We start from the raw sequence: 26,249 nt of genomic DNA on the forward strand, positions 1-26,249 counted from the left end.
ATGCAGCAGTCACGCCAATAGGGAGTCTGTATTTGGGGGTGGGCGGGTCTGTATGCGGAAGATGACAGTCCAGTCTTGTTTGTTTGAAAGCTTGGAGAAGAAAGCATTGATCAGCATTGAATCAGCCCTGGGAACATCACAGCATCCTGGCTCTCTTATCTCTCTGTCCATCCATCAAACCTACCTTAATTCCCCCCACCATCCCATTCTGGCATGGACGAAACGAGCCCGCTAGTCTCCCCTCTGCAGGACTCCATAGATTATAACTATTGCCAAAGCAGCGAGACCCCCACCAGTGCCCGAGGAGGTGGGTTCGTGGGTAACATCACCACCCCGGGTTCAGTGGTCCGAGTCTCTGCTGGGAGCCCTGGATCTGGACGCAGCCAGGAGAGACAACCTCTTCTGGATCGGGACAGAGGACATGTCCCACGGGACCCACACAGGAACGAGTTCCCAGACGATCCAGAGTTCAGGGAGATCGTGAGGAAAGCAGAACAAGCCATCGAGGAGGAGATCTTCCCTGAGAGAATCTGCCAGGGGTCCAGTGGGAGCTACTTCGTCAAGGACTCTCAGGGGGTGAGACCAGACTTCACTTTATTATAGGCCCTACCCTACCGACATGTGTTTCCAAGAGAAAGAAAGGGGATGGGAGGAGGATGAAGAGGACGAAATGTTTCTTTTGCCATAGGGCTGTAGTGAAGAAAACCTCACATTGCATGTGTTTGCAGCATCATGTAACCTATAATATATATGCCAACTACCTGCCTGCACTGGTGACTCCATACTGAGCTCTAGCGTTTCTGATGATAATGCAATGATGTCATGTGTTGAGTTCCCTCATCATCACTGCTGCAGTGGCTGGTTTAGTGTTGGTGACAGTTCACAGTGTGCATTTTACATCTGATCAACTGGGGATCTTGCATACTATAATCTTGAATGATGATGTTGAATGAGAGAATGGGACAGAATCACTTGTCGAAAAACTATGTCTGTGTCAGATTGTGATAAAGTTGTCCTAGCTGCCAAATAGATGGTAGTCTTCCTGTCTGGTGGGGGTGAGTTGTCGTCATTTTATCACTAGTGCAGATAGTGAAGGATCCATTCCCGAACACATCTAGTTCAGCTGGGCTGGGGCCTTGGCTGGGCTAGGTCTGGGCTTGGCTGTGACTGATCTTGTGCCTACTGGGCCAATGACATGGTGATAGTCACAGTCTGTGTGAAGTCCCTCCTGTCCTGAGTTTCTGAACATGGCCGGCAACCTCGTGATGGCGAAGGCACCGACAGGCTGAAACTCAGAGAGGTGCAACCAACCCCCGTCTCTGTCACAGATGCACTACAGGGGCCCCCCAGGGCAGGCTGGGAGGAAGGGTCGGACAGACATAGTATGCATTGCTCACACATCTGTGAGATCTCCCATAGACCTGCAGTGCTGAGACGTCTTTTTTTCAACCCATGAAAATCCACTTACTGTGGGTGTGGGTGTGGGTGTGGGTGTGTGTGACTGATGAGAGGGAGAGAGATAAAGCAAGAGATTGTAACTCTGATGAAACATCATCATGTGCAGTCAATCTGAACGGCTGGAGAGGTCGGATCCTGATTAGGCCTCGCGCTCTGGTGACGACCACCCCGTTTCCCTTCCCCAGCCTCTCTTCTCCCAAATGAACAAACTCAGTAAACACAGTTCCATTACTTTCCTATGGACGATAAAACTATTAAAGGTGGCAGATGTAATCTTGTTACCAGGGAGTGCTTCTTTAGCCCAACAGGCAGGGGATACACCTAGAGAACCAGCTGATCAGCCTATGCTAACTACACAACCTATCATGTGAGGAAATTTAACTAGATAATTTGATTGACATAAATGAGTTACCGAACCATTCCAATTTCAACCTTGGTAGCTGCAGTGAGCCTCTGTATGGTCCATGAATAGCTATTTTTGAGGTAAGAATTGAGGATCTAGTTTAGGCCTAGCTGCAGTAGCTTACTGTTATTACATCATACATTGGCTTTTATAGATTGTGAGGAACTATGTTATCAGAGACAGGCTAGTATAAGTCTAAGTATGTTGCTATTCGGCACAGTTAGGATCAGCTTTCTATCAGTGTCTATGGGCACTAATGTGTATATTATTTGTATGTAAATTGTTGTTCTGACATTGTTGTTTTTACCCTGATTCCACTACAGTGTCCCCTTGGGGACAATTGCTTGATTGGGGCCACCTTTATTCTACTCATCAGGTACAAATAGGCTTTAGGTGTGACCTTGTAGTATTTAGACATCTCTGATATCAATTAAACTAAATGCTAAATAGGCTAGGCCTAGATCAAATGACACATCCGTGTCAGAAAAACATTGCGAGGAACCAATTCTATTTAGAAACCCTGAAAATGTAGGTTAACATGGGTTAAATATAGCATCTATAAAAGTAGAGTTACCCAAAGTGGCTGTAGAGCTTGCATCCTGCATTAACTATGAACTATCTACAGATTGACACTTCTAAGCACTTCAATTAGCGTTTAGCATTTATTTGGGAAAATTTGACACGGTAGTATCATACATTTTATTCACACTCCTTATAGGAGGGAACTCATTGGAAGTTGTGCTGGATATTGAGTGTTTGCACATAACTGACATCTGGTCCTTGTCTGTGGTTGTCTGTGCAGAAGATCATTGGTGTGTTTAAGCCGAAGAATGAGGAGCCGTACGGCCAGCTGAACCCTAAGTGGACCAAGTGGCTCCAGAAGCTCTGTTGTCCCTGCTGCTTCGGCCGGGACTGCCTGGTCCTCAACCAGGGCTACCTCTCAGAGGCCGGGGCCAGCCTGGTGGACCAGAAACTAGAGCTCAATATCGTCCCCAAGACCAAGGTATGGGTACACACACACACACACACACAAAGGACTGGATTTGACCATTTACTCTCACTGCCCCCTCCCTCATCATCTCCTTCCTCTTTGCCTTCTTCTCTTCTGCAGGTAGTCTACCTGGCCAGTGATACGTTTAACTACAGTGCCATAGACAGGGTGAAGTCTCGGGGGAAGAGGCTTGCCCTGGAGAAAGTGCCCAAAGTGGGACAGCGCTTCCACAGAATAGGGCTCCCACCAAAGGTAAGACTTCCACAGGATAGGGCTCCCACCAAAGGTCAGGCTGCCAACAGTTCAGCCACTGTTATTAGCCAGAGCAGTTCACATTTATTTAGAACATGTATTGGACCAGGATCATAAATGCAAAATCCGTGCCCCGCGGTGGTGTAGCGGTCTAAGCACTGGCCACTAGTGCATGCTGCCCACCGGGGACTGGGTTCGTATCCCAGCTCGCCAGATCCGGATATGGCTGGGGCACACACGGGGAGCGGCATATTGGGCGGCCGCTCCCGAGGGCGGTATAGGAGTATTTCCGGACAAGGATCCGTCGCGCAACAGCGCCCCCGGGGTGCCGGAATAACGGTGCTGGGCTCGAGGAGCCAGTCAGCTAGTCTGCCTGGCGGCCTCTTCTGGGGCTGCCGGCCACGGGGTCGTGCGGCGGATCCTTCGCAATAGGCAGGGGATAATTGGATGCTAGGTTGGGTTCAATTGGCTACCAAATTGGGTGAAAAAGGGATAACATCTGAAAAAACTAATTTATAAATGCAAAATCCAATTCACTTTAGTCGTTTGTATACACTACTTTGATGTACACTTATCAGGAGTCGAAATGTGTTCATTCTGCTCTCCCCCGTGGCTCAGGTTGGGTCATTCCAGTTATTTGTTGAGGGGTTCAAAGACGCAGACTTTTGGCTGAGACGGTTCGAGGTGGAGCCTCTTCCTGAGAACACCAATCGGCAGCTGCAGCTCCAGTTCGAACGACTGGTTGTTCTGGATTACATCATCAGGAACACAGGTGAGAGCTATCGCCCTCTGCTGGGGAGAGATAAGCCTACAAATGTTTCTAGAATAGGATGAAGCTGCCCTATCTTCTGTGGTTAGAAGTGGCCTTGTGTTCATTCTTGCAGATCGAGGAAATGACAACTGGCTGGTAAAATATGATTGTCCAATGGACACTGGAGGTAACCGGGTGAGTGCATCTGACATCTGACACAACTATAAACGTCATACTTATGTGGTGGTTTCCTGGACCAAGGTGTGTGTATGTCTGTGTATGTCTGTGTATGTCTGTGTGTGTGTGTGTGTGTGTGTGTGTGTGTGTGTGTGTGTGTGTGTGTGTGTGTGTCTGTGTCTGTGTCTGTGTCTGTGTGTGTGTGTGTGTGTGTGTGTATGTCTGTGGGTGTGTCTGTGTGTCTGTGTGTGTGTCTGTGTGTGTCTGTGTGTGTCTGTGGGTGTGGGTGTGTGTGGGTGTCTGTGGGTGTGTGTAGGACACAGACTGGGTGATGGTGAAGGAGCCAATCATCAAACTGGCAGCAATAGACAACGGTCTGGCATTCCCCCTCAAACACCCTGACTCCTGGAGAGCCTGTGAGTCCTGACTTCTACTACTATATATACAGTGACCTGTGTAAGTGGTGGGACAATGGCGCATTAGTTCTTCTTTTGGCTCTATACTCCAAAATGACTGAGGTTAATGGTATAGATTGTCAGCTTTTAATTTAAGGGTATTTTTGTTCATGTTGGTTTTCACCATTCCTAAACGTTTTTATACATAGTCCCCCAATTCAAGGCACCAAAAGTAATGGGACTGATTCATATAATGTCCAAATTAAGCATTCATGTTAGTTATTCCTTTGCATGGAATAACTGCCTGAAGTCTGCAACCAATTACTGCAGCCATTTTCAGTTATTGTTTGTTTTGAGGTCTTTTTGCCTGAAATGTTATCATCAGGAAATTGAACGCATGTTCAATTGGATTTCTATCTGAAGAGTGACATGGCCAGTCAATAGGTTTCCACTTGTTGAACCTGAAAAACTCCGTAGTCGCTTTGACAGTATGTTTTGTGTCATTGTCTTCCTGTATGATGAAGCGCACTTCAATGAATTTGGAGACATACTCGAGCAGACACAATGTTGCTGTACACTGCAATCGGCTGATTCTGTCAGCGGTTACATCATGTTAGCCAGTTCAAACTCTAACCTGACCATCCTTTTTGAGGATATCTAGTGGTTTGCATCTTACAGTAAAGCCTCTGTAATTCAGCTGGTGATATATTCTGTGGATGGTAGTCTCTGAAACATTCACGCCTAACTCCTGGAGTGTGTTCCTGATCTGTGGGGTAGTGGTGGTCTAGTGGATAGTGAGTTGGACTTGTGATCGGAAGGTTGTGAGTTCAAATCCCGCCTGAAACCACACCACTACTAGTGTGCCCTTGAGTAAGGCACTTAGCCCTCAGTTACTCCAGGGGGAATGTCCCTGTAATTCGTAATTGTAAATCGCTTTGGATTAAAAGCGTCTGCTAAATGGCAAAATTATTATTATGTATTATCTGTGGGACAGTTGTTTTAGGGGGTTTTCTTAATTATGGTGAGCATTCTTCGGTCAGCCCGTTCACCAGTGCTTTAAAAAAAAAAAAAAATTGTGAATGAATGTGGTTATATAACCCTCCTCTCCTGTAGATCCGTTCTACTGGGCATGGCTATCCCAAGCAAAGGTGCCGTTCTCCCAGGAGATCAGAGACATGGTTCTGCCCAAACTGAACGACCCCAACTTCATCAAAGACCTGGAGGAGGACCTCTATGAGCTTTTTAAGGTGAGACACTTGCTATCGACTTGGAATATCATGCCAAGAGAGGTTCAGTCAGATGTTTTTGTATGGTTGGGGAAAATGCTGAATGAATGACACAAACATGATGTACAAACATACAAGATTTTGTGTCATAGTAGCTGTCACAGCATGTAGTAACTCAGTGTCATAGTAGCTGTCACAGCATGTAGTAACTCAATGATTTGCTAATGTGTTTGTACCGTGACCCATCTAATTGTCTTGTAACTTGTCTTGTAAATTGTCTTGTAACTCTTGTAACTTACGTATGATTTTCACCCTTGAACTTTAACCTGTGACCCTCACTGGGTTATCTGTGTTGCAGAAGGATCCGGGCTTTGACAGGGGGCAATTTCACAAGCAGATAGCTGTGATGCGAGGGCAAGTGAGTGGGAGAATAACTTCACATTGCGTCGTTATAGAATGGTAAGTGTGCAGCAAGTCTGATGTGTTGTGTTTGGTTTCATCAGATCCTCAACCTGAGCCACGCTCTGAAGGATGGGAAGACGCCCCTGCAGCTGGTCCAGATGCCCTCAGTGATGGTAGAGACAGCCAGAGCCCCCCAACGGGCCAACAGTGAGTCCTACACACAGAGCTTTCAGAGCAGAAGACCCTTCTTCACCTGGTGGTAGAGAGGAGGAGAGGAGAGGGAGAGACTGAGGAGGAGAGAAGAAACCCAGATAGGAGAAGGGATGGAGAGGCAGAGGAAGAGGAGAGAGGATCGACAAATAAATATCTATCTCACTTCCAATAATGGTCCATCCCTCTTCCACTCCAGGAAGTAGGAGGATAGGGGATGTGCATGCCTTCCCTGGAGCCTACAGACAAACAGACATGGCTGTGCTTTCACTGCTGACATTATTTTAGAGAGATAAGAGATGGCGGGGGGGGGGGGGGGTAAAAAAATGTAGGTGGAGTGGGCGAGAGGACCTGGAGGAGGAGGAGGACCTGGAGGAGGAGGAGGAGGAAGGAGGGGGAGATGTAGGGTAGAGAGGTAGTGAAGACGTAAAGGGAGGATCGAGAGATGGAGAGTGAGTAAGGTAGAGGAAGAGAGGGCGAATGTATAGAGATGCATAGATATGCTGTAGGTGAGGGAAGGATAGAAGGAGGGTGGAGAGGGAGAGGGATGAAGAGGAGGAGGAAGAGGAGGGTGAACATGGAGGGAGAGAGTAGATGTGAGTACATTAAGGTGAATATGGATATGAAGTAAAAGACAACAAAATCACCTCACATTGAAGAACTCTTAAAAGGTTAGACACCTCCAATCAAACCCGGGACATGTGTGACTGTGTGTGTGTGGACATCAGAGTGAACACCAGAGAAGGAAAGAATGTTTTTCTCGACATCTTCTGATTCTCAAGACCTCCATCTCCTCCCCTCAAAGATGCCTCAGAAACAGCCATGCTCTTATCCCTGCCCCTCCCAAGAACTCCAAGGTATCATATCAGTCCTCGTTAATGCTACTGCTTCTTTGCAGGTTGGATTTATCAACATGGAATTGGTTTGTTCCCTTGACATCTTGGCAGTAGACATCCCCATTGTGTTAAAATAAACTGTAATTATATATATATATATATATAATTATTTCTTTTATTTTTTTACATTGATAGCTGCTTAGATCACAGACACAGACACAGTTATATTGGCCAATGGGTGTGAATTAAAATAATGTTCCTTGAGTAGAGAATCTGGTATTTAATTTTTCTCACATCTCCCATCAATATTTGGAATGAATGTTAAAAGGCTAGGGTTAGGGTTAGGCATTTAAAAAAAAAATGAGGTTAGGTTAACTCTTTACTCTCTACTGTTAGCTGTAATGTATGGAGTTGTGTGTTGCAGGCTAATAAAGACCAAACACTGTGAAAGGCTCCACTATGGCAGACGTTTGGATTGCCAGCTTAGGTTCTGTTGTACCATTCATTCCCCTTCAGTGACCCATCAGGTTAAGTTGTTTATCTTTACAAAATGGCAGCTTGCCTAACATTCCTAAGAATGATCAGCTGCTTGAAACATTTAAGTAGGTGTTTTTCAGCCTGCATCTGAAAGTCTGTAACCAAGTTACAGCAACACTCTCATACTGTATCTCTTATGGACTCTGGGGCCGATGGCTATTCCCTGTACACTACACTGCAGTATGAAGTGCCTGCACCTGGCACCCCATATGTATTCTATCCAGCACATGAAACTCTAGGCATAGGGTGTTCTTATATTTTCACTAGTAGTCACATGTCATTGTTCATTATTCCCCTGACATGTGTTGTGTTATAGGTTGTGTTATGCTGTGGTCTGACATGCAACGTTTGGGTCCTTAAATGTTTGAATGACTGAGTCTCAAATGACACCCCTATACTGTATGCATATCTGGTCAAAGCAATGACAATGATATCAGATGACATAATATTTCAAATGTGATTTATAGTCTGCCGTATTATGGTCATGTGTCCTGCAGCCGTATGGCGCCCCCAAGTGAATACTTTATTATTACCTCCAGTGTCTTGAGCTGTTTCTGGGTCTGGAGCTCATCCTTCTTCCTTTCTGCCTTACTTGAGATAATTTCTCAAGGATCAAGCACAGTCTCTCCGCCATTGGTTTAGCACATTCAACCCTCTCACATCTGTCATTACTAAATGACAGTGTTGGAACTTGGTAGGATACATTTTGTCTGTATTCTGATCGGACTCAGCAAGAGCTGGTCAGTTATGAACTATGTCGTTTTGAAAGCCTGTGTTTCCATCTCATTACATTTCTTTGTTAAATGTTGTGTTTTTGTTTGTTTGTTTTTTATCAATGTTTACTGCTGAAGTTACCAAACTGTTCTTTCCATTTATTGTTTTAATTTGACAATGCACTGTAAAAAAATAGTATATAATGTATTAAAGATTGAAATGCCTAAATATATCTAATATTCCATTGTCATGGTCTCTTGTCTTATATTCTCTTTCATTCTCTGTTTCCTTAAACATACCTAGAATCCCTAAAGCTCATTATATCAGTCAAAGAGTAAAAAATACTACCAGCTGAGTAGTGAGTATACAGTATTTCCTAAATACAGTCATGCAACTGCTGTATGATTTGCCCTTTTTAGGTATTGGTCCAAACACACCCAGATTTAGACAGGTTCTATGCAGGTTAAGAGAGGAGGTGCTCTGTAGGCACAGTTTTAGCCACAGTGAGCCATTTACAAGCCACATTGACTGAGTTCCATGTTAGGAAGAAACGTGTGTCTGACTTCTTACCTATCTAACTGACCGAGACATTTTCATCGCCCTTGGTGATCATAACTCGAAAAAAACACTTCTATGACATGTGGGGTCCCACAACGATCCATTCTAGGGCCCTTACTTTTCAGTCTCTATATGCTACCCCTACGTGATGTCATTAGGAAGCACAATATTAGCTACCATAGCTTCGCAGATGACACCCAGCTCAATATTTCTGTGGCACCCGATGACTTCAGCTCAGTTGACCACTTGGTAGAATATATTGCTGATATACATGTATGGATGCCACTGAACTTCCTTCAGTTAAACCAGGACAAAACAGATGTGTTGATCATTGGTGAAAAAGTTGAAAGGAAGAAACTATCTAGGCACTTAAATACACTGACACTGAACACCAAACGGCAGGTCAAAAACCTAGGTGTCATGTTTGATTCATATCTTAATTTTGAGGCGCATATTAAGAATGTGACATGGACATTCCTCTGCTCCTATCAGATCCTAATTCTGCGTGTAACCACCTTTTATCAAACACTCCTATAGTCATCTGCACATAGGCCTACTAGAATGAAAAGCTAGCTTCCAAGCTGGGAATGACTGTTTATGTTTTAAGTGAGTCTCCTTTTATCACCTGAGAAACGTAGACTAATGCATGCTTTTACTAGTAGGTTGGATTACTGTAATGCCATTCTGTGTGGCCTACCAAAGAAACTTCAAATAATAAAAAATGCTACAGTCCTCACTAAGACCAGAAGGAGGGCACACATCACACCAATCTTACAATCACTACACTGGCTACCTGTCACTTTTAGAATAGATTTTAAGATTCTTCTATTAGTTTATAAACCACTCCATAGTCACGCACCTGAATACATGTCAGACATGTTTGTATGATATACACCAGGTAGGTCTTGTCCTGTACCTGGCCTGTGGACCCGTACGCAAATGGTGTTGGGAGAATTTCTCACTTGAACTCAGTCAATGGGTCCCTAAACATGAAAACCTCACAGAGGTGCTTGTCCGTCACACTGCCGAGAATGACGCTATGGCCAAATCAAATATGGCTGCCGTCGGTCATGATGAAAATCGAACCTTCTCATACTTTGAGAGTATATACACATCATGTAATACCTCTATTGCGACTGATTGTGGTCCATGAGGTCCTCTGGCACTGAACTTTTAACGGTACCTAGAGCCAGGACCAAGAGACGTGGGGAGGCAGCCCTCAGTTTTTATGCCCCCCACTTTTAAGCGAGATCTTAAGACATACCTATTTAATTGCGCTTTTATCATGTAGCTGTACTTCAACTAAATCTTCTTGATCTTAAACTTTTTCACTGTTTCTCTTAAACGTTTGTGTACCATTTACTATGAACCATGTTTTTATTTATCTTTCCTTATTCTGTAAATCACTATGTGCTACATTTGCTATATAAATAAACTTGACTTTGACTTTGACTTTCCAATGCATATTTTACATACAAGGTTTGCCAGACTGTTGGTCAAGTCTCTCACATGTTGCACAGTGTTGTTTGTTTAATTACACACGTCTCTGTGTGAGGCTTTCATGTCTTGCCAATGTATCGTGGGTAGAGTGCATTGTCTCACGTCAGATAGCGTGACTCCAAGCATCCCGTAGGAAGGACGCCTCCTGTCATCAGTCAATGGGGTGGAGTACTGAGTCCTAGCCTCACCTAATGAGTGGCTTTTCCAGACTCACTTAAAACATAAACAGTCATTAGGTCAAAACAGTAGGCCTATGTGCAGATGACTATAGGAGTTTTTGATAAATTAGGAATTAGGATCTGATAGGAGCAGAGGAAGTGGATAATCCTCCGAAACATCAGAAACACTAAAACAGAGATCATGAGAGAGCAGAGAGAGAGAGAGCCTTTCTTCAAGTATCTCTCTCTGTACCTAATCCCACTCTCTGTCTTTTGACCAGATTGAGTTTGGCACTGTCTTCCTCTGTCAATTTATTACACATTTTTACCATCTGCTAGAGGCTGGCAGGGAGAGGGAAGCTGTGGTATTTCCAGGATTCTATAAATAGTTCCCACCACATCCCGCAGGCTGCACTGCCCTCTGCCACACAATACTGGAATACTGCAGTCACTCTGTGCTCCAGGGGGTTACTGCCCTTAGGGGCAGATCTAGGACCAGCTTTTTCACTCCTACGTATATCTAGCCTGAACCATTAGGTGGAGAAACAGACTGTAGATCAGTGGCAACTTCATCCTACTGTCCCCCAGTGGAATACCGCACCTTTTCAGCCTGGCACAGACAGGAAGTGATGTCATCTGCGATGTCAATCCCCTCGGTGACCTGACTGTAAGGCTGATCTGAAAACACATACACAACAGTGCATCTTTTCACCATAGGTCTTCTCTATCTCTCTCTTTCTCACTCTCTCTAATATTTTCTCACAGCTCCCTATCCCTCTCTCTTTTCAGCAGTGGAATGTGTGTCTCAGCATTCTGTGTGGAGAGTGTGGTTACCAAGGCCTTGGAGAGTTTGTATGTATGCATGTGTGTGTCGGTGTGTGTGTGTGTGTGTGTGTGTGTGTGTGTGTGTGTGTGTGTGTGTGTGTGTGTGGAGAGTCTGGTTAGCAGGGCCCTTGTGTCTGTTTGTGTAGCCTCCAACTCAGAGATCACGATCACCATTGAATTATCTAACAACAGGGAGAGAGAGGAAGAGAAAGGCAGGGATACATTTAGGGGCAGGGGTGTAGCTACATGTAGGGCTAGGGGCTTTAGGGAGGAGAGGTTTTGGGATTGGAGCTTTACATAGGGGCTAGGTAATGGTGGGTGCTGGCAAACATGTATGCGTAGGTTCCGGCTTTAAAATGTGGGAGCTGGGTCAGGTGAGGTTGAGGCTAGGGTAAAGGTAGTCAATGGGGTGGTCAGGGTGCTTCTGGGTGTTCTAGCCCCCTGCTCTCAATCCTGGGTTGATGCAATCCTCTAGGGCCAAAATTGCCCACACAGGGCCTGGGCAGATATAGCCAAAAAAGATTCGAGATTTTAGTTGTGGCCTGGGCTTATTTTTTACAGTTTGACACAGGATGCAAGTTTGGTTTTAAGATGGGTGCAAGCTAAACTGGTTCAGAAATGCCCTCATATAGAAAGACAGATGTCACACTGTTCATGTTCTTTTGGAAATCTTGCCAGTGATTTAATTATAGTTTTGATGTCACAATCATGTCATTGTGGACGCATCAGTGCATCAGTCATGCTGAAATTGAATTCAGTCCATAACGTCCATATCTATGTTGTTGCCTTCTAGTGCAGACAGAGAGACCAGTGAGAGAGGGAGAGACCATGGGGGAAGCAGCTAGTCTGGCCTGGTCCAGTGTGAGTACATGCAGGAAATGTCTCTCTGGTTGAGTAGCCAGAGTAAATATCACTCAGCTGGCATACACACATACTGCCTGGGTTTATGTGTGTTTAAGTGCCCTTTTCCCAGGGTTTCTCACTTTCTCTCTTTCCCTCCATCTCTCTCTCTCTCTCTCTCTCTCTGGCATAGTTTGGAGGGAAAACACTGTCTCGTTTCTCCAATCCCACATCCGTCCAATGTCACACTCAGTCTCTCACCCCTGTTCCTATGAACCAGGCAACATTCAAGTCTAGACAAACATGACAATATGCATTGCTAGACACTCTAAAGCAGTCTCTTTCAGTCCGTACATGGATGTGGGAGGGTATTAAGAAAGACAAAAGATTTGCCTCTAAAGAGAGAAAAATGAAGCCCTTATGTAACACAAGCATAGTTGGCAGTTTCCCCACTTACAAATCAGTTCAATTGTTAACATAGCTGTATGGGGTTTTGGGAAAAGGGCCAGTGTCAGAGATTGGATTATAACTATGGAGATCCAGCTTAGACAAGCGTTTTTAGGGTTTCTGCTTTGGGTATGCTGCAGATCCATCACTTGATTAAAAACATTCAAGTGTCATAGTTTAATTATTGTCAATATCAACTATAGGCTGAATATTTAATGTTTGTACAGTGTGACAGGGTGTATCTGCTCTACACTGAATCCATCTGTCCTAAATGAACAGTGCTCTCCAGAGCATGGAGACATCAACAGGACAGAAAGACAATGCTGTTGTGTTACTCTCAGGCAGAGCCTTCTCCACTCAGAAGTGGTAGATGTATGTCCCTGCAGTGCATCTGTTCAGCATTAGCCTCACTCGACCATGGTATGTTTATCCTCAGCACAGAACCAGGGGCCCTGTCCCAATACTATCACAGTGCATCCTTCCTACCTTCAAGTACAGTGTTAACCCCAGCAGCAAGTGTACAGAATGAGAACTAGGCCCGTGGGAATGGCCACGATCCGCAGCCGCATAGTCAAGATTTTTCACCGATTTTGCAACCGAAATCCATTTTAGGAGCTGCATGTTTGCTGGGAATAGACCACTACTCATCACTCTGCTATGACACAAGACTGTTTTCTTGGCTGAGCGTCAACCCCCTGCAGATGGTTATTGTAAAAACGTCCCTCTCCCAGATTATCAAACTGACTCACGCTCACACACACACACACACACGTACACACAAACACATAATTTCAATCACAGAGTCTGCAATTACCAGATAAATGCACACACACATATACTGTACATCCCTTTCTTTCATGTGGCCATGTGGCATTCCCTCCTGATTGGCTAGAGCTGCTTATCTCCCAACAGGAACTTCCTGAGGGCTTCCGCCTATGTCTGGTTTGGAAAAGCCACCACTACTGCAATCTGCACATGTGCTCCCACCATGGTCCCTCTCCCTCCCTCCCTCAATCTGATAGTAGCACCCTAATGAAACACAACTGTTTATTCGACGTATTTGGATGGCTAATATACACACCCATGTTTGTTTAAACACCCAGTTAGTTTTTTTCTTGCTTGCCATATTATCACCTTTTCAACAAGCACAGACACTCACGAGACAAGACACTGAGACATGAGAACGAGTGTAATTACTCATTAACAACAACCCCTCTGGTGCTTCCGTGACATTGTTTTTTTATTCATTCATTTTTTCCTCTCTTTGGTTTTACATAAAAGACACTGGAATGTTGGCAATAGATTTTTTTGGTTTTGGTTTTGTTGCAAATGTCTCATATTTTGATGCTTGCTATAACAGGCTTGTTGAACATACAGCATTCAGACAAAGGCAAATATGTTTGATAAGGCACTGATGAAACGCCCATCCATACCAAGGCAGGATGAATGTTTGTCAGACAAAACAGCACTGCTTACTGGGACAGAGAGGGAGAGAGGCTTATCCACTAAAAGGCTGTAGGTTTTTGGTTGATAGCTTGCTCTCTTTAGGCCTATATATATAACAGACACACCCACAAATAAAATATAGAGATATTTGATCAGCTGCGTGATCTGACTGACATTAAAAAATGACTGAACGAAATATCAACACATCTTTCTGTACAGCCTGAGGCATGAGCACAATCTCTGCTTTGGGAGACTGTAAAGACATTTCGTGACGTTAGAATTATAAGGTTCTATCTCCATTTTTGTCAGAATTGAGTTTTTTTTACATAATCTGATCCATTCGGTGTTTATTAATGCCTGTGTGGTGTTATTTTTTAAAATGTTGACATTTTTGAGTTAGTAATTCATAAAATACAAAGGTTCCATCTCACAAAACATAATGGAATGTAAAAACGTTGATGCTCAATATCTCTGAACTGCCCTAAACGGAGATAGAACCTTATCATTCTAAACGGAGATAGAACCTTATCATTCTAAACGGAGATAGAACCTTAATCATTCTAAACGGAGATAGAACCTTATCATTCTAAACGGAGATAGAACCTTCTCATTCTAAACGGAGATAGAACCTTATCATTCTAAACGGAGATAGAACCTTCTCATTCTAAACGGAGATAGAACCTTATCATTCTAAACAGAGATAGAACCTTATCATTCTAAACGGAGATAGAACCTTCTCATTCTAAACGGAGATAGAACCTTATCATTCTAAACGGAGATAGAACCTTCTCATTCTAAACGGAGATTCTAGAACCTTATCATTCTAAGCTCACGATTTCCCTGTTCTTCCCTTTATCCCCACTGTGCCCCCCAAACATGGGTAGCCTAAATCAGGCCCTCCATCTCCCCCCATTCCCCTGCCTTGATAATAAACTGCTTCTATCTATTCCCCCCTCTGTCCTTTAACTCAAACCACGGGGTGTTGTGGACCACCACGACACCTCCTGCAGCCCCCGTGCACAGCCGAGAGGAGGTACGCCCCGGCGGCCAGGCAGGCCAGCACGGTGGCGGCCAGGTAGTCCTTGTAGAAGCAGGGGTGTTTGTACTGGGGCAGGTTGCAGTAGGCGTACCGCTCCGTCTTGTGGACCATGATGCCGATCACCGGCAGGTAAAGCACGGTGGCCAGGATGTCGTGCACGAAGTTGCTCAGTGACCATCGGTCTCCACCCAGGAGGGGCACCAGGTCCTGCTTGTCCAGGAGGGTGATGAAGAAGGAAGCCAGGGTGAGCAGCCAGAGGAGGACCGCGGAGAAGAGCACGAAGTGGACGGCGCCCTCGTACTTCTTGGCGGCGATGGTGACCCAGAGTCCCGCTCCGAACACCAGCTGCACGATCCGGACGATCCCCAGGAAACTTTTCAGGAACTCCAGGGAATGTTTCCTCACCTGGGGGGGCTGGGAGGGGGGCATCGCTGCTCTCTAACGACACTCACTGGCTCCCTTTTCTGGGGGGCACTGGCTCCCTTTTCTGTCTGAACAGGGCGGGGGGTTTTAACTTAACTAGCTGCAAATGGAGATCAAAAACAGTCAAACGGGAGGATGGAAAACTTGGAAAAAAGCCGATATACTCCTGAGAAGGTTTGTCGAAAAGTGCAAAGTATTTTCTTTGCACAGCCCCCAGGATTTTGAAATGAAATGTTCTGTTTCGTCTCTTCCGTTTCCTCTGTCGGGAGAAGCGGCAGTGTCGGGGGGGCTACAGGGAGGGACGGGGGGCTTGGAATCCAAAGCCTGCTCCTCCTCTCTGCCTTCCATCGCACAAACCCTAGCCTGCAGGAATGAAAAAAACAAACAACGAGTAATGGAGTAGAAAAATAACTGCAGTAGTGCCTGCGTTATTTTGGACGCAATAGCCTCCAAGAGTAACACTTTTCTTGTTCTTAATTGAAAGAAAGTGCAATACAATTGCAAAATTTCACTAGTCTCTCACTAGTTCACTATTTTCACCAGTTCTAAACTGCAGTTTCAATTTCAAAATATGTGAGTGAAATGTCTTAAATCAAATGCAATGTACAAAAGAAAAATAATCACAGTGTAAACTAATTAATGCATTTTCCAGTATGAATGAATGAATGAATGGTCTTTATTGTCATTAATATAGTACAGGTACCATACAACGAAATTTGGGAGGGGGGGGGCTCCCCTGGTGCTAGGAAAAAAATACTAAAAACAAGAAGGGAAAAGAGCTGGTTTACATAAATAAAGGCTATATACACTATCCACTATACTATACTATACAAATAAAACACTGTGCTGTACTCTATGCTATGCCATAAATATCCTAACATTTCCTATCTCTGAACCTTATGTACCCGAGGGTTGTCATATTGCACATAGTCTTATTGCACATTCATTTAAAGTGTCGCAGTTTGCAGGTTTGAAATGTTCACAGTTGTGTTTCAGTATTGCACTTGATTACAATCTAGTAGCTGCCATCAATTTGTCTAGATTGTCCAGGGCCTAGAACCTAGGTCTTTGCTGTGTTCAGGGCCTGAATGGCCCTAGGGTAGAAGCTGAGCTTCAGTCTATTTGTCCTTGCGGACATGGTCCTGAACCGCCTGCCCGATTCATTTAGCCCGATTCATTTAGCTACTCTTAACAAACAGTAACAGTACAGGTCCTGCAAATTGGGTTTCACACACACACACACACACACACACACACACACGCACGCACGCACGCACACACAGAGAGAGAGAGAGAGAGAGAGAGAGAGAGAGAGAGAGAGAGAGAGAGAGAGAGAGAGAGAGAGAGAGAGAGAGAGAGAGAGAGAGAGAGAGAGAGAGAGAGAGAGAGAGAGCACGGGTGATGAGAGAGCTCTGTGTTAACACTAGAAACCCCAAGCCCTCATTATGGACTGCACTCATTACTAACCAAAGTACCCAGATTGAAAAAAACCTATGAATGAATGAATGAATATGGTCAAATGTGAAGCATATAACAAGTAAAACAGAACACAGTCCACAGACAAATGTGTTGGCTCTATGCTCCACCGTGCAAACCACATTCAAAACAAATAGTTACTCACAAAAGCCATCCAAATGTCTATAATCAGGGCAAATGTGTCTGTCTCCCTGCGCATGGATAGCATGCCTTATCAATCAGGCTCACATACCTGTAGACTACTAGCCTACATACAGGTGTAATTTTAAAATTAAAATAAATAAATATATATATATATATATATATATACAGTGGCTATCGAAAGTCAACACACCCCTTAACTTTTTCCACATTTTGTTGTGTTAAAAATGTGCAGTTTTATCACACAGTACAATGCCACAGATGTCGCAAGTTTTGAGAGAGGGTGCAATTGGCAGGAATGTCTACCAGAGCTGTTGTCTGTTAATTGAATGTTCATTTCTCTACCATAAGCCGTCTCCAAGAATTGGAATTGGAATTGGAAACGACTTTGGAGACGGCTTATGGTAGAGAAATGAACATTCAATTCAACAGCTCTGGTGGACATTCCTGGAGTCAGCGTGCCAATTGCACGCTCCCTCAAAACTTGCGACATCTGTGGCATTGTGCTGTGTGATAAAACTGCACATTTTAGAGTGGCCTTTTATTGTGACCAGCAAAAGCACATCTGTGCAATAATCATGCTGTCCAATCAGCATCTGGATATGCCACACCTGTCAGGTGGATGGATTATCTTGGCAAAGGAGATGTGCTCACTAACACATTAAACAAATAGGATAGGTGTAACACCTAGTCCTATTAAGGAATATATATATATAATATATATTCATAGAGAGAGAGAGAGAGAGAGAGAGAGAGAGAGAGAGAGAGAGAGAGAGAGAGAGAGAGAGGGAGGGAGGGAGAGAAAATAATGTTAAAAAGAGGACAGTTCAGATTATCATTCATGCATCATTCATTTCCATATACATTCATAATGTTATAATAATATAATAAGCTTTATTTATATAACACACTTAATACATAGTGCTGTACAATACAGTGCAAAAGAAAGAAAGAAAGAAAAAGTAACAATTAAAATACATAATAAATAAAAACATTGGGAATAACCGTCAATTAGTATAATGTGCGTACGTACACAAGGAATGGTCATACATTCACAGGCTGACAGACAGGCAGTTTAGTTCTCCCTCACATAATCGTCAAACCCTTTCACATTGAAGTCCGTGCCAAGAGCATTGACGTCAATGGATTACAGTGTAACTACGTGGCTAAGCGGATGCGCGCATTAGGATGTGTCACGCCCCTTGAAGTCGTTGATTGGTTTAGAAGCGATATCTACCCAGCCCAATAGGCGGGACATAGTGTATACATCTATTCTCATTGGTCAATAGAACTGTCGTGGGATGGATCTGAGTCAATTCAGATCTAGAAAGAGCCTCCAATTCATGACAACACGCAGATGGACGGGGCTATCCAGAATGGTCCACAATTAGCAGCCATATCGACCCATAAAACCTAACCGCAACAAAGAACACAGGAGAAAATGTCTTAGTGCACAGTGCAGCAGAAGATATTGCATTAACCATTTTGGGTAAGAAGATCTTTCTGAGTCCTTTTCATGCAACACAGTGCAGTAGGCTATCCGTTGAATCCAGATAATTCAAACATAGTAGGTTATTATGATGTGAGTTTAGATCCAAAACTGATATGAAACATATTTGCTGACATACTGTATAACTGTCGTTGGCGTAGGGAACTGATATAGTGTGCAACTGTCAATGTCAACTATTTACATAATAGGCTTACACACCCGGGCTGTACGTGCGCATTTATCTGCCATTATTGATGCAGTGATGTCATGTCAGCCATATGACATTATTGATGCAGTGATGTCATATTATCATACCGGTATACATTATTGATGCAGTGATGTCATGATATCATCATACCGGTATACATTATTGATGCAGTGATGTCATGCCAGTCATGTTTAAATGATCATGCAGATACGGTTGTAAACATAGCTTTTACTCTCAGTTCAGCGACATACAGAACTTGCATTTTGTGCGAGCATAATAATACTTCACTACTCTATCACTGGTAAGTAACACTAGCAGTAGTTGGTGCCATCTACCGGCCAACTCTGGTAACGTCTCCCTACACATAACAAAATGAAGCGATTCTCTAGTCTAGATATTAAACTTAAACGGTTAGTCCTTTTACAATGGCTACTCAATAAACAACAGTCAATCAGTTAAGCTGATTCTCTCAGAGATATTAAACTTAAACGGTTAGTGCTGAACACAGTGACTGCTCAATAAACAACGACCAGTGAATCAGATAATAAACATTACATTATCATTCCTCTTTTCTTCTTTTTATGGTCCTTCGGTGTGTTTTTTTTTTATTTTTTATTTTATTTTAATGATCCCTGGCATGTCATGAGCATGTGCATCATAGTGGTGTATGGGAGTAAGCTCCTTTATTTGCTTCTTCACAAATATGCACTACCTACCAGAGGTTGAAGCAGAAGGTGTTTGGAGGGCTGGTGTGTGCGTGTGGACTTGAGTGTTTCTCCATGCCAATACTGCCTCCATGGGTCTTCTCCTGCTAGTGCCGTATTTTTCAGTAGTGTTTTGGCTATTTGAACAGCTGACTCCACCTTGCCATTGTTTTGGCTATGGCATGGTGATGATGTTATGTATCGGAAGTCCCAGTCATTCGAGAAGGACAGAAAGTCAAGTCCCGAGAAGGGGGGACCATTGGCCATTGTCTGAGATGACAATGTGAGGTATGCCATGACGGCTAAACTGTTGTTTGCAGCGATCGATGACAGTAGATGCTGTGGTGATCTCCAATTCACCCAGCTCCCAGTAATCTGAGTAGTAGTCTTTCTGTGAAAGAAGCTGTTCTGTAGCCTGCTGGTACGGGACTCTTAGATGTCATCTGCTGGCTTGATACCGAATGGCATTCTTAATCACCTGTATTTTCCCAGAGGTGTCCAAAATGTTGTGAGATAGCTGCTTTCAGTGTTTCCCCTAGGTTTGCTGCCTTGGGGGGGTGGCATGGACCGTGGCATGGACCCCCCCCTGTGAAAATAATACCAATCCAATAACTCCTCATATCAGGGTTCCTGCCAGTTTCAACAGTATCGACATACAGAACCGACTCTCGTAACAAGTCATATGACATTATTGATGCAGTGATGTCATGCAGTGATGTCATATGGCTCTGCCTCAGACTAAATGCTGCTTTCGCTGCATGTGATGGCTCAGTCAACATTAGAGTGTCTGTTCAGATGGCATGCTAGTCCCTCAGCAGAAACATGAGAGAAACCATATAAATGAATGTTGAACTTTCAAGGATGTCTGTGACTGAGAACATAGATTGGCTCAAAATGTAATTGAGTTAATTCTGTTGTTAGGTTTGCCTGGCTCTTGACAAGGTAATAATAATAATAATAATAATAATAATAATAATAATAATAATAATAATAATAATAATACATTACTTATATAGCGCTTTTCTAGACACTCCAAGACGCTTTACAAACTGAAAAGATTAAGTAGTAATAATATAAAGAAACAAAAAATAAATAAAAGAAAGTATAGGGGGTTCAGGTAGTTCTGGGGACACATGGGAAGGGGAGGGGGAGAGGGTTAACTGGTGAACAAGGGAGACCACACATGGTTAACAATAATATCATATTTAATAAAGAAAATAATGATTTAACAGGAGTGTTGGATAGAACATAACAAGAACATGGAAAAGCAACAAAAATGGCTGCTGGTCGACGAGGAAGAGAGAGATCCATGACACCGGACAACTTATTATACAATTATCCAGTTCCCTTGATAATTAGGGCAATCACCCACACCTGTTGGCTTATCTGGGAACAGAGAGAGAATAGACCACATAGGACAACAAAGGAAAACAGCGCTAACCATAGACCCGTACGTGGAACGTCACATGGTGAACACTGTTAAACACACCTTAAACACAAATCACCTGAAGATAGCAACCACCCTAAATAACTGGTAATACCATTAAACTGCCTGCCACTGCCCCACTTACTGTATCTAATGATAATATAACCTTACTGACAGATCTGGTTCTCACCATCTGTAGTGTAATGGGCTTTATAGCTGGGCATCTCCTCTAGTTCTTTAAGCAGGATTAAACACTCAGGGGTGAGAGGTTGGCAGCCACATGCCCAGTTGGACCTTACAGTGTCACTCTACTCCACGCACGCGTACGCGCGCACACACACGCACACACACACGCGCGTACGCGCACACGCACGCACACACACACACACACACACACACACACACACACACACACACACACACACACACACACTCACACAGCAGCTATTCAGTCTGGCATAGTCCATTTGCATGGAGCCATAGGATTCATGAGAGCTATGGGATGTCTGGCTCATGTAATCATGTTTGTCACGCAGTTATGCGGGGTACACACATAAGGAGTTTTTGGCCGGTTTTGGCACGATTTTTGGATGTCTGAAAACGACAGAAAACGAGAGAAAACGCCCGATTGTCAGATGGATCTTAACATTTTCCTATAACAAAATCCTGGGGTGTGTGTGAGGTGTGTTAAGAGTCAATTCTCTTCAATTGTGCAATCAACTCTCAACTCTCAACCTGCTCGGAAAATGGGCGTGGGGAACGACAGATTCCGGACTCTCTAGTCTCGTTCCCCAAGCCAGAAATCTCGCGTGAACCCATCCTTTTAATATTGCCTTTAAATTACAAAATAATTAAATTAAGATTATATAATGCTTAAAGCACTTTGAGCCGCAACGTTTGCAGGAAAAGCACTATACAAATAAAGTTATTATTATCTAACGTAGTACCCTGACTGACCTGTATGAGACAACCATGTGCGACAGGGCAAATAAAGTGCAGAAAAACGAAAAGAAGAAGTCAGCTCGCTTCTTGATTGGCGAGCAGGGTTGCCAGATGGGAATGACATTTTCCACCCTAACCACAGTCTAAAACCGCTAATTCCACCAAACAATCTGGCAACCCTATGATTTCTGGTCAGAAGTATTGAACGCATTTCACATTTACGATTGCCGGCCACGCCCATTTTCCGAGCAGGTTGCCAGGAGAGTTGATTGCACAATTGAAGAGAAGTGACTCTTAACACACCTCACACTCCAGGATGTTGTTATAGGAAAATGTTAAGATCCATCTGATAACCGGGCGTTTTCTGTTGTCATCCGAAAATCGCTGAAATCGCAGAAAATCCTTATGTGTGTACCCCGCTTAACAGTCTCAGTGATACCCTGTCTTATCTGCCACAGTCCCGACAGAGTTCCAGTGGTCAAAACAATTGTTTCATTCTCCACAGATAGGCCCGGTTCGAGGTACCTTCTACACCGCCCCGCCTCTCCTGTGGGAGGGATGGATGCTGAGGCCGCCTCTCCCTCCTGGCGCCTGGCCGAGCGGAGGAGCAGGAAGGCTGGTTCGGGGAACATCTTTGGCGGGGTGAACCTGCGACAGCTCCAGAGGCTTTTCAGGGAAGCGGGGGACCAGGATGCGGATCAGAGGGCTCAGCTGGTGTGGGGGCACAGGGACGAGTCGGAGCTAGCCCAGGCCCTTATAGGTCTGAGGGCCCGGGGCCGGCGGAGAGGGCTGAGGGTGGAGGGGAGAGACACCCTGGGGTCACGATGGCTGAGAGCGTTCAATCACCTCAGGTAGGAATACTTCCTATATGCTGATACTCTGATACTCTGATACTCTGATACTCACGCACCTTCCCTGCAGAGTTAAGCGGGGTACACACATAAGGATTTTCTGCCCGACCAAAGACAGAAAACGCCCGATTATCAGATGGCTCTAAAGATTTTCCGATAACAAAATACTGTGGTGTGAGGTGTGTAATGCGGGGTACACACATAAGGATTATCTGGCCGATTTTGGCCCAATTTTCCCACTTCCGACCAAAGACAGAAAACGCCGATTATCAGATGGCTCTAAAGATTTTCCTATAACAAAATCCTGTGGTGTGAGGTGTGTTAAGAGTCAATCTCTCCCGACAACCTGCTCGGAAAATGGTCGTGGCCGGCAATCGTAAATGTCAAATGTGTTCAATACTTAAGACCAGAAATCCTAGGGTTGCCAGATTTTTGGGTGAAATTAGCGGTTTTAGACTGTGGTTAGGGTGGAAAATGTCATTCCCATCTGGCAACCCTGCTCGCGAGGCCAACTATGACGTGGATGGAATGTAGCCAATCAAGAAGCGAGCTGACTTCTTCTTTTCGTTATTCGGCACTTTATTTGCCCTGTCGCACATGGTTGTCTCGTACAGGCCAGTCAGGGTACTACGTTAGATGATAATAATAATAATAACTTTATTTGTATAGCGCTTTTCCTGCAAACGTTGCGGCTCAAAGTGCTTTAATCATTATATAATCTTAATTTAATTATTTTGTAATTTAAAGGCAATATTAAAAGGATGAGGGTCACGTGAGATTTCTGGCTTGGGGAACGAGACTCTAGAGAGTCTGGAGTCTGTCGTAACGAAAATCTTTATGTCTGTGGGGTGCTGAAATGGGAAAATCGGCGCACACCACACACAATACGATCAAGGCTGTTAAAATCCAAGATGTTGTATCTTCATGTGTGGGGTCTGTCTCAGATAAGATTTCGGTTAAGATTTTGAAAATCCTTATGTGTTTTGGCACGATTTTTGGATGTCTGAAAACGATAGAAAACGAGAGAAAACGCCCGATTGTCAGATGGATCTTAACATTTTCCTATAACAAAATCCTGTGGTGTGAGGTGTGTTAAGAGTCAATTCTCTTCAATTGTGCAGTCAACTCTCAACTCTCAACCTGCTCGGAAAATGGGCGTGGGGAACGACAGATTCCGGACTCTCTAGTCTCGTTCCCCAAGCCAGAAATCTCGCGTGAACCCATCCTTTTAATATTGCCTTTAAATTACAAAATAATTAAATTAAGATTATATAATGCTTAAAGCACTTTGAGCCGCAACGTTTGCAGGAAAAGCGCTATACAAATAAAGTTATTATTATCTAACGTAGTACCCTGACTGACCTGTACGAGACAACCATGTGCGACAGGGCAAATAAAGTGCAGAAAAACGAAAAGAAGTCAGCTCTCTTCTTGATTGGCGAGCAGGGTTGCCAGATGGGAATGACATTTTCCACCCTAACCCCAGTCTAAAACCGCTAATTCCACCAAACAATCTGGCAACCCTATGATTTCTGGTCGGAGGTATTGAACGCATTTCACATTTACGATTGCCGGCCACGCCCATTTTCCGAGCAGGTTGCCAGGAGAGTTGATTGCACAATTGAAGAGAAGTGACTCTTAACACACCTCACACACCCCAGGATTTTGTTATAGGAAAATGTTAAGATCCATCTGATAACCGGGCGTTTTCTGTTGTTTTCAGACATCCGAAAATCGCTGAAATCGCAGAAATTCCTTATGTGTTTACCCCGCTTAGGCCACATAAATATGTGAGTTTTTTTTTTTTTTTTTTACATTATTTACTCATGATATGGAAAAAAAAATACCTGTTAATCCTGCCCCAAGATTATACATTTTCTAAGTCCTCACAGCCCAGTAACGGCAACTGAACTCAGTGACTTTTTATTTCATCATTAATCAATCCTGTTTAAACAATGGATGTCTTTGTTCCGCAGGATCGGTGAGAGTTCGGCGAGCGGCCAACAAGGCAAAGAGCAGGAAGAGGGGAAAGAGGGCGAGTCAGGAGGGGCGCACAACAGTCCAAAGACACACACGAGGACCGCGGGGGCACCAGGACCCTCAGGGACCGTCACTGAGAGCCAAGGACCTCCAGGGGCGACAGACAGACCCACCAGACCAGGCCCAGTCCTGAGGAAAGGTGGGGACAATGACCCAGAGCGATACCTTCACCGCATCCTCCACTGACAGACTGAACCCCGACAAACTGGCGGAAAAGGTTGAGTTATGCATCGGATAACCCGGATAGTGTTAATGTAGCCACCTTGTATGTTAGCGTAGCACTGCCGCTGCCGAGAGGTTTGGACATTCATGGAACTGGGGATATTGTGCTTGCCCACAGAGTTACTGACTCATGGCCCTGCTCCAGCTGTTCTCCCGCTAAAGCTAGCTGGACCAACTCTGGGACTGGAGGATGAAGAACGCTTGACGTTTTGGCAGCTTGGCAACATCTCACTCTGTCATGTAATCAGTAGATGAACGCTCTCAGCAACTGCCTTATTGTTCTTCCAATACTGTGTTAATGTGTTATTGTCTGAAGTCACTTTTGAATGCAATGATGAATGCAGAAACACTCAGAAACCCAGGGTATGAGTCAGCCCAGGGAGTCATGTGCCACACACACACACACACACACACACACACACACACACAATGTGACACAGACAGAGAGAGATTAGGATTAAGGCTATACATACACCAGCAACAACACAGAGCCATTGTCGTCTGACTCCCTCAGGTTGGTAGGAGGGAGTTCACAAGAGCTCATGGAGCTTGACATTTAGAGAGGTTTCCACTGCAGACAGCTTGGAAGCCACCTGACTCAACACACAATGAAACACGCCAACAGATTGGACATACAGTAGCCACTGTGGTACAGTACAGTAGTTTGTTAGCTGTGCCTCTTCTAAAGGACTAGGCTGTACATGAGAGATGTAACACTACAACACCACTCCCTCAAACCTGGTTACTGTCCAAAGAATGACAAACGTGAAATAATAAATAATAAACAATTATGTTAATGTGCACTTTAAGTTGTGGCTCGACATTGTACAATTCTCCACATATTACTGGAAACTTGACACTGAAATGAAAAGCAATGGGCAGGTATTCTGGGCATACCTGTCAACCCTCCCGTTTTTCCCGGGATTCTCCCGTATAAAATGTTTAAATATTTCCCCGTAAATCTCCCGTCTTTTTAACCTAATGTTAACTAGTTGCTACTAGTGTTGTATCTGTCAGTGCCAATCAGCAGACAGGCCTGAGTTACTCAGAGCGCCGTGAGCTCTGATTGGCCCACTCGGGCCTCGTACAGACGAGAAGGGACGCCGTAGGCCTACAATTGTATTATATTAAAAGTTTAAAAGATAAAAACAATGATTGAAAA

The 26,249-nt window shown here is 44.2% G+C and overlaps 3 protein-coding genes across 3 annotated transcripts; 2 read left to right on the forward strand and 1 right to left on the reverse strand.

Annotated features, from left to right (window-relative positions):
• Positions 1–213: 213 nt before the first annotated feature.
• On the forward strand, positions 214–6,318 carry pi4k2a (phosphatidylinositol 4-kinase type 2 alpha; the record flags this gene model as incomplete). The annotated part of the gene is made up of 9 exons (XM_080531968.1): positions 214–576; positions 2,664–2,864; positions 2,973–3,104; positions 3,723–3,876; positions 3,989–4,050; positions 4,349–4,448; positions 5,541–5,674; positions 6,012–6,071; positions 6,157–6,318. 9 exons carry the CDS (start codon positions 214–216, stop codon positions 6,316–6,318), a joined length of 1,368 nt encoding a protein of 455 aa, XP_080388094.1.
• An 8,746-nt stretch (positions 6,319–15,064) lies between these two features.
• On the reverse strand, positions 15,065–15,797 carry marveld1 (MARVEL domain containing 1). The gene has a single exon (XM_080531374.1). It carries the CDS (start codon positions 15,592–15,594, stop codon positions 15,094–15,096), a length of 501 nt encoding a protein of 166 aa, XP_080387500.1. The 5' UTR covers positions 15,595–15,797; the 3' UTR covers positions 15,065–15,093.
• A 6,735-nt stretch (positions 15,798–22,532) lies between these two features.
• Positions 22,533–25,846, forward strand: avpi1 (arginine vasopressin induced 1; the record flags this gene model as incomplete). Its single annotated transcript, XM_080538688.1, has 2 exons — positions 22,533–22,825; positions 24,802–25,846. The coding sequence occupies 2 exons, from the start codon at positions 22,533–22,535 to the stop codon at positions 25,049–25,051; spliced, it is 543 nt and encodes a 180-aa protein (XP_080394814.1). The 3' UTR covers positions 25,052–25,846.
• Positions 25,847–26,249: the final 403 nt, after the last annotated feature.

The sequence above is a fragment of the Nansenia antarctica genome (genome assembly GCF_963989245.1).
Source record: "Nansenia antarctica genome assembly, chromosome: 1".
Classification (NCBI taxonomy): domain Eukaryota; kingdom Metazoa; phylum Chordata; class Actinopteri; order Argentiniformes; family Microstomatidae; genus Nansenia; species Nansenia antarctica.